At 41.9% G+C, this 9,291-nt stretch overlaps 1 protein-coding gene across 1 annotated transcript in view; it reads right to left on the bottom strand.

Moving 5' to 3' along the window:
• Positions 1-892: 892 nt before the first annotated feature.
• LOC109966941 (deoxynucleotidyltransferase terminal-interacting protein 1) overlaps positions 893-9,291 on the bottom strand; it is an 11,169-nt gene continuing 2,770 nt past the window's right edge. Inside the window, exons 4-13 of the mRNA XM_020612203.1 lie at positions 8,573-8,671; positions 6,229-6,288; positions 6,074-6,130; positions 5,600-5,661; positions 5,473-5,515; positions 3,216-3,274; positions 2,720-2,780; positions 1,945-2,016; positions 1,217-1,272; positions 893-1,120 (exon numbers count right to left, since the gene is read on the bottom strand). Coding sequence (XP_020467859.1) covers positions 1,012-1,120; positions 1,217-1,272; positions 1,945-2,016; positions 2,720-2,780; positions 3,216-3,274; positions 5,473-5,515; positions 5,600-5,661; positions 6,074-6,130; positions 6,229-6,288; positions 8,573-8,671 — 678 coding nt within the window. The 3' untranslated portion in view covers positions 893-1,011. The remainder of the gene's footprint in view (positions 1,121-1,216; positions 1,273-1,944; positions 2,017-2,719; positions 2,781-3,215; positions 3,275-5,472; positions 5,516-5,599; positions 5,662-6,073; positions 6,131-6,228; positions 6,289-8,572; positions 8,672-9,291) is intronic.

The following is a 9,291-nucleotide window of genomic DNA, read 5'->3' as shown; positions in this document are numbered from 1 at the left end:
CTGTCTTCAGTCCTTTCTACGTCCCAAAGTTGATGTGTTGGAACCAGGAAGGGCCACACTGTGATAGGGAGATGACTGGGTCAGAGCATCTCCCAGTCTGCAAGTCTTGGTGGGTGTTGTTGGGCTGCAGTGGTTAGTAGCTACCAACAGTGTCTAAGGAAGGAAACAGGGTCATGGACGCCCACGGCTCACTGATGATGAGGTTGATCTACTGTAAAATAAGCTTTTACATTTCATTCATCCTTTTCAAAAGATTCCATTTTGTTTGAATCTTTATTAAAATAGGCCAAAATAAGAAATCTAGAGTGGAGACTGCTAAACTTTCATTCCTTTTGCATATTTTTTCACACCTAGAGCGGTGAGGCTGTTGGACTGGTCTAAACATTCTAATTCTTCCTCCTTACCGGAAGACTTATGAACCAGTGCCCCTTTATCAGGAATCAGTTGGTGATTGGATGCTTTAAATGAAGGATCTAAGGAAAGGACGTCTTTATGTTGTTAATAGTGTTTCCTCGAGTTATCTCTCATGTTTTTCTCACATCTTATGTTGTTGTGAATAAGACTCAAGGAAAAGATGAGGGAAATTAAGAGACTTAATACCCTTATAAGAGACTTGGGATGACCTGTTGATTCAAGTCCATGGCCTGTTCCTGTGGATGGGTCACGTGACTTCTATTGACAGCTTTCAGATAAGAAACAGCAGAAATGACACAATGACAAACTCAAACTGGTTTAAATTGGTCTGAAATACAGATGATAAACAGACAAATTGTTCCTCATGTCAGAATCTGTTTATTTCATTTGTTAAAAATAGACTATGGAACAATCCAATCAAATCACATGATCAATCTGTCCTCTGATTGGTTCACTGTTTCTACAGCTTTTAAAAAAAAAATAGACCTATACAGTGATTTTTGTTTTAAGATGAGAGGTCAAAGTTCATTTGTTGGATCAGGTGCCAGAGGTCAGGTCATGTGCTTAAGTGTGTGTGGGAATGCGTGGGGGGGTTGGTCAGAGATCGGTGTCTCTCTGTGCCTCCATGGCTCTCTGCATCTTCTCCACCATCCATGGAGGAACTGAGAATGGTTTCAACTCGTCCATCTTGACATCTGGACAGTCCCTGAACACACAGACAGCTGTTACCATGGTAGCCAAACAGAGTGACACACCTGTGAAGGAGGTTACCATGGAAGCAGACAGGCGCCATCAGACTCACTTGTACTCTTCACTGCGGAAAAGATCCTGGATGTCCTCCTCAATCAGCAGGTAGGCCTGGACAAACCCAGGTGTTAGTGCACAGATTTCAGGTGCAGTCTGAATCCAGAATTTCTGTTGCCAAGTTCAACTTTTACCTTTTTCATCTCACAGAGACATTTAAAACCTGGTTCAGGTAAGAAACCTGTAGCTTCAGTAAAATATTTTTATGAAAGTGCACAAAACAAAAAGTTTCCTGATGAAACCAGAGCTGGACAAATAATTGATTTTCTGATTTCTATTTGAACAATCCAGTACCGATTGTTAAAATCTTTAGCTTGACCTTTATTTGCTACTTTTCTTGGTCAATATATTTGTTTGTGCTAAATGTGGTGTGTGGTTCAGTTATTACGTGTCCTATCTGCACTGAAATGTGCTGCTGACAGTCCATTTATTTGAATTTGTTTCAAACCCTACTGTTAGTTTCTTCTGTGAAACCTTTTGTTCCAATAATGTGTCTCAAAAAAAGAAAACTTGATTACTTGATGTCCTGCAACAGCCCTGATCCATGTTACATTACCAACACTTCCTCAAATTTATTCCACATTAAAGTCTACCGGCAAAGTAAACAGTAACACTTTTAATGTGAAGAATCAGGGGGAAGTGTTGAGCTTTATTCATGGTAGTTTGCTGGAAGTGAACACATGATGTTGTACTGATGAACTTTTAATAAAAAGTGTTTGTTCTCACCATCTTCCCTCCTGTCGCTCTCATGTGGTGTTTTTCAGCCAACCACTGCTTGTCCTTTGCATCTGCTGCATACTGATACGTATACAAGCATAGAGACAACAGATTATTGTTAAAGTGCAGTGAACACATATTAATGAACTGCTCACACTCAAACCAGTAAACTTTACTACAGGACCACCTCTATCTAACAACTATGAAGAGACAAAAACTGCTCTCCTGGACACTGAATGTGTTAATGCTGGGACAGGACACGACAACATTCATAAGCTGCTTCAGAGCAGCCTCCATGTTTTTACAGCGTAGAAACACATCTTCAGATCATTTACGTGTAAACAGATGTTTTGAAAAAAAAAATCAACTGGACTTGGTTTTAGGTAGAACACCTTTCACCTCTCATCCAAGAGGTTTCATCAGTTCTGTCTGACTGGTGGTGAGCAGGAGGTTTTTAATCCCCCTGGGTGGTGTTTCTACCTAAAACCAGGTCCAGTTGATGTTTTCTATTTACAGCTTACTATAACCTGGATGACTGAGAATTTGCACAAACAGATGCTTTGTGTCTGGATACACATGTCTATGAATAAAATGTCCTGACCACTCATTTTAAATATCTGAATTTGTAAGGATTGTAAAGGATGTAAATATCGCCAGAGCAGCAGGTTACTTAGCTTTAAGACAGACCGTTCACTGTGTGTGTGTGTGTGTGTGTGCACAGAAGACACATTGTGGACACTCCTACCTGTGTGTGAATGCAGTGTAACACTGTTTGTGTTGTTACCTTGAACAGGTCGGCGTGTTTGATGTAGATGCGTCCTCTGGTCCCGCCCATCCCTAGCGCCCTGCACAGTGACATCACAGTTCTTGAGGCGGTTGCACCTCTGAATGTAATACTCATACTGGGACCATCTGACAGGCATCATCTCATTAACTGGGGGAATCTGTGGAGTTTACTTTCTATGCGTTTATTTTATAAACATTTTGAATGAAGAACATGACTGAGTGTTCATGTCTCTGTGATGACCACACTTGATTTCCATGTCCATGCCGCACTGCGCTCTTTTGCACTGATCAATATCTTTGTCACACCATTAATAGTTTTTAAAAGTAGCTCCAGTTTCACATGATGTTCACATTTATCTAACAGCTGAAACGTTTACCAAGTTACATGTGACTGGGCATACTCAGATTGACAAGACCGCTCTGTCCCTTGTGATTGAGGTGTGGAATAAACAAACCATCAGAGACACAGTCGCATTCATGTGTTGTTGACTCACTTATTGGCTCTGGAGCCCAGAACGAACGTGCTGCTGTCATTCAGTCTGGATGGATCCCACTGAAATACACACAGGTAAACACACGTTGATATGATGAAGCCCTGCAGTTTACCTATAGCCTGTGACTCCTGACTTTGCAGGTTACACAGCTGAACCAACCACTGTGTCCTGTGACTGCACGTTTACAGGTTTCATCACTTTATCAGGTGATGTAGACATACCGTATCTCAAAGGTGTGTGGCAGGTGAACTACATACAGCCTCTCTACTATCTTTTGTGCAGGTGAGGAGAACAGGTGTGTGCTCAGATTACTGTTACTGCCATTTTCCAACCAAAAACTCTTAAGCTTCTTTGCAAAGAACAACCAGAGCTTTATGAGGAGGAGGGCAGGACCTCCAGCCGCTGGCCAGCCAGCTGTTAAATCATGTGACAGTTGACAGGTAGCTGGCAGACGTGCAAAGTAACATTTAGTACAACTACTACAATAAGGCACTTCAAGTCCTCGTGGCTGCTCATTTTACTCATTTCCAGCTATTTAATGTTTAAACCTGGGTATCTCTAGATTAGCTTTGCACCCATCAAATATTCTGTAATTATTTCAGAATGATAAAACCCAAGAACACATGGCACAGCGGTGCAGTGGTTAGCACTGTTGCCTCACAGCAGGAAGGTTCCGGGTTCAAGCATGGGCCGATTCCAGCTTCCTCCCACAGTTGAAAGATATGCATGTTAGGCTGATTGATGACTCTAAATTGCCCATAGGAGTGAGTGCGAGTAACACTCTAAACAAAGTGGGTAACTGAGGATCCCCATATTTTAACTGGCATAATTCAGACATAGTAACTTCTCCAGACTTACAACAATTCTCTCTAACTTACAGAAATATGGTATTAACAGACGCAACCTGTGTTTTTTAACCTTAGTGTTACGTCCCACCGAGTAGTGGAAGTAGCTCCAAGGTCGGTAAATCCAACCGGTGGTCACTGCGTCTTCCCCCACACGACCACATACAGTCCCAAAGCAGTGAAATTAATTCCAACAGGTAGCGTAGCACTGACAATAACATCATGGGTCGTTAATCCGCTAGTTAACCAGCAACACCTCACATGCAGCAGACACACTGGCCTCAAGCAGTCAGAACAAACAGGTACTGTGCTCCAGGGGAATCCAGGTTCGGGGTTCAGTCACTAGCCGACTGCTTGTAGGTTAGACCCAGTCAGGTAAAACAGTGAATCCCTGTACAGGAACATTCCAGCACATGCAGTAACCTCAGGCCCTGTATCTTTCTCCACATCCTCTGGCCACAGTGCAACAGCGGGAGGGAAAATATATCCACAAAACCAGGAGCAGTCGAAAAATTCTGCTTTTACAAGGGCACCTCTGGATGTCAGGAAAACTCACATGAACGTGCAACTGCCTGGAGATTATGACCATTCAAGGAAATCCTTAAACTATCAGGTAATACTCTATTTTGTTAGAAAAAAAACATCTCGTGAGTTTGCAAGACTTGTATAAACCGAGTTGCTTCTACAACATCATAGGTACACCTCATTTTTTTGAGCTTTCAGTCACATTTAAGATGATAATTCATCAGTGTAACATTGTAGAGAAGTCAGAAAATACAGAAAAGTGCCATGGGACACTAGTGTAGTGACTGGTAGTGTGGGCCCACTTTAACATGAAGGGTTTATAAAGTATAAGGTTTTACCATTAAACCCAGCACTTTACATATACAGTACTGCATACACTATATACTGTATACACATACACATATATTTTATCCATACCCAATATATTTGTTAATATCCATCAACACTTGAGAGGACTGTTACTTGTACTTCCAGTACTACAAGTATAAATAGCTGGTAACAGTTTGCACTTTTAGTGAAGTAACTTTTTAAGTGTAGTACTTTTAGGCTACTAGTATTTTTACACTGGTGTTTCAGCTTCTACTTCAGTAAAATACCCGAGTACTGATGTGTACTTATTCCACCTCAGTTCTGTCCTCACAGATCAGGAAACATTCAGTCTGCAGATGTGTTCAAACCCCTGGATATAGGTGTATGCTGTGACATAACAGGTGTGCAGACAGACTACAGGTGTAACACCTGTTTTCAGGCACACACTGCGTGATACAGCTGTTGTATCAGACCTGTGGTTGTGTCCTGGAGCAGCTGAATCTCTGACACACATCACCTTTACACCAGTCTGATGAAAACACCTGAATGAATGTCTCTGTAGGCGTGATCTGACTCACCTTTGGTCCTTCTTTCTTGATGGGATCAGACTTCAGCTTCACTCTAAGTACACAAAGAGTCAGGCAGATGTCAGGTGTGGTAATCTACCTAGATACTGATGATGTCACCTCTCTGTCAGGTACTCACTGAGAAGAGAAAGTCTGAGGTCGATCACAGGAGACGAGCGTAGCACCTGGACGAGCTTTCCTCTGAAGACAGAAAGTAATCATAGTTATTGATCAACCCTGTCACCTCCAGCTGTTTGTAAGACAGCAGTTGATCACCTGACCTCCATGTTAGAGGGTGGAACTTTGACAGCTGATTTAAAGGACCATTCAGTTTTATAATGTCTGTGTATTTCTGCTATTTTCATATGAAGCATCAAGGCAGGTTGTTTTTAGTTTACACGGTTTAATTTGTGAATGTGCTGTGTTCAGTTACACCTGCAGAGGTGTGCTCGGCAGCTGAGGTGAACACAGTCCTGTCAGGAGAAACCACCTGTACGTTCCTTCTGCGCATGGTTTGTACTTTAATACTAAGGAACACTTTTATCTAAAATAAAGAGAGATAAAGGTCATGTGATATTTCCAGTGCGAGTCCAGAGATCAGGGGTTACAGTACCTTCTTCGGGAGGGGGCTTCCTCTCTGACTGCAGTCTTCATCACCAGGTCTGGGCCTCTGACATGACACAAAGAACCACATCAGAACCTGGTCAGAACCAGTCCTGTTTACAACCTGTTCCTGAGCATCTGTTTGACCAGTTTGAGGGCTTCTACCTTGATGGCAACTTCTGCCCCACCCCTCTTCACCTCCACCTCTGGAAACAGCTGTTTGGCCTGTTGACGACAGAGGAAACCGTGGCAATCACAGTGACACAGACAGGTGTTTTATTTATTTTACTTAATGAGGAAGATCCTACTGAAAGTATACATTCTCTTTTTTTTCAAATGGAACCCTACCAACACAACGGCTTTAACAAGTTGCATACAAACAAAAACAACTAAAATTTTAGCAAAAAAACAAAAACAAAAACACAAAATACTACATTTTTAGCTCAAAACAAGAACAAGAACAAGAATCATACACTAGTGAATCTACCATTTACCTAAACTTTGGCAAAGATACCAGATATGTTCAGTTGCTTTCTCTTTTTAAACTAAGTGTCTAGAGCAGAAAACACAAAGGCTTTCTTTCCCATCGCAGCTGAAAACTGTGACCTGAGATTATAACAGAAAGATGAGTTCTATGAGATTATTTTACAAAAATATGGGGGAGGTTACCTATGACAGCTGCATATATAAAGGCAGTGTTGGGAAGTAACTACAGTAATTAAATTACAAAATAAATGTAATCATGATCAGTTACAGTTACTGAGGAAAAAATATGCAATTAAATTATAGTTCCTGATCAAAATGGTGGTGATTACATCTGAATATATCCTTTTTGGTAAAAGCTTACATGTTTATATAGCATTCATTCTGTTGCTTTGCACATTTTCGCCATGTGTGAACACCTGTTAACATACGTCTAGACAAATGGCATCATCAAGGTGGCCAACAAAGAGCTGTCTCTATAGGAGTATTCCCACTATAGGAATCTACCGAAATGTGTCGTGCTGAGTAACACTCATCACAAGTTCCGTGTTTATTTCCACTACGATGCGCCCACTTTGGAGGTGCATTCTGGGAGCAAAATTCCAGCAACCCTCGGGAGGTAGTACTAAAATCAAGTACCAGGAATGTGAGGGGGGGGTGGGGTGTGTGTGTGTGCGTGTGCGCGCACAGAGCAGTCGCCGCTGATCGTTAAACGTCTCTACATCTTCACACCAAGTGTTAGCATTGCTGTTCACTTGCTGCCTAATTTACCCCCTATTAGAAAATACAATGGAAAAACAAAGCAGGATGTCGGCGTCGACCCCGGAGCCTACGCTCGGTGATGGTTAAGGGATGTACAGGGTATATCTCTCATTAGGCTCCCATAGTGAAAATGCAGCACAAGTCTACAGAGGCTCCACTCTTTTGACAGATTGGTTACATTTTGATGGGTTCTCGTACGACTTTGCACCGTCTCTCTTCTGCCAATCAAATCAACATACATTGCTCTAAGCAGCCTGGCTATGACCAGCTAACAATGCCAAGGCGGGTGGCCATGTTGTTGGACATGAACTCCTTTCAGTTCTGGAAAGTGAACAGTATTTCCTTCTGAAATAAGAAAAGAGTTTTGCTTGGTGCCTGTTCACTAGGCTGTTTCAACAGTAACTGAGGTTATGTTGAAGAGCCTTTAATATAAATTTGACAGTAATAAATGTCGATCACAGCTGTGAGTTTTACAATGCCTGGTTTAAATTTATGTTAGGACCTTTCAGTTTTACTGCCCAGTTTAAAACATCTTTTAGTAAACCAATCAAAAAATAAGTAACAAGTTACATTACTCTGATGAAGTAATTAAAATAGTTACACTACTTCTTACATTTTTAACAGAATAACTAGTAACCTGTGACCTCTTACATTTTGAAAGTCACCTTCTCAACACCGTATAAATATGTAGCAATGACTTAAATAGCACAGCGAGAGATGGGCAGCCCACTGTGGAGTACAGAATACTGTGATGGGGTAACACACTGGCATGTACTGTGCTTATTAAGATACTGAAACAGGGCATTAATGTAGAGCAAGTAACCGTAACCAAGGACAACAAAGAAGATGGCAGCAGCCAGTCTTTTCCTGGCTTCCAAGGAAGAACAAGGCTGGCATGTGAAATAACAGCCCAACTTCAGCCTGAGCTCCTTTCTCAGTTTTTCAACATGTTGTTTAAAGCAGAGTCCTTCATCAAGTCTCTCAGGATTTTATAACATGCAACATCATCTGTTTTTTCCTTTCAGATGTCCCAATATTGACTGTATCTGTTGGATTTGTTTGCATTTGACAACATTACCTTGGTTTTGTGAGCATTCAACACTGGGCAGCACTGAACACAGATTGCAGCTTATGAGCCACCTCTGTGGCCGAGCACAACCAGACTAGGGGTAGCAATGAGCATGGGCTCCACCATCTTTAACAACCATGTTGTTCATGTAAAGAGAAAACAAAAGCAGGCCAAGTACACAGGAAGTGACCTCACATGTTCCAGAATGTTCCTGCAGGTCTCCCTGATCAGCTGATCAGTGTGAACCTCGTCTCCAACGTTCTCCTTCACATTCTCCGCCGCCTTCTCAAAGAACTGCAACACAAATAACAAGAGCATCTGCTCACACCTGGTGAGTGGTAACACACCTGTCCTCACATAAATCCATAATATCACACACCAGTTTGATAAAACTTCATGATAATGAATACTAAGGATAAATCCCCATTCCCTTATTTGTTCATTCCCTGCTCCTCACTCGACCCAGAAATCATGCCGTCCACCATCTCGAAGGACATCCCAAAGCTCTTATTCCTGCTCTGATGAGCGAAGATGCTCCTGGAGGAGGCAGGAGCAAGGATACATGAGACCATCCTTCACAGAAGTCTTTTAAGGACTGACATGCCAGTTTACCACAAATCAGTTGGTGATTGGATGCCTTAGAGGAAAACACGTCATGTTGACATAAACATGTTTCCTCAGGTCCTCTCTCCTCATGTTTTCCTCATATCCTATGTGAGTGGGACTAAGACACAAGTGAGGGAAAAGCTAAAACAATTAAAGGACTCAACATGTGGACTACAGGCCTCTCGATTCGAACCACCAACCCTCCAGTTGGGAGATGACCACTCTACCCACTGAACCACAATCGCCCTGCAAGTTCGCATTTTACACTGATGAAAATAACAAAAGCTAGGAACTATTAAAAAGGAGTT

Source organism: Monopterus albus, unplaced genomic scaffold, assembly GCF_001952655.1.
Source record: "Monopterus albus unplaced genomic scaffold, M_albus_1.0 scaffold121.1, whole genome shotgun sequence".
Classification (NCBI taxonomy): Eukaryota; Metazoa; Chordata; class Actinopteri; order Synbranchiformes; family Synbranchidae; genus Monopterus; species Monopterus albus.
The sequence above is the reverse complement of the archived record's forward strand: the minus strand, read 5'-3'. Positions and strand labels throughout refer to the sequence as shown.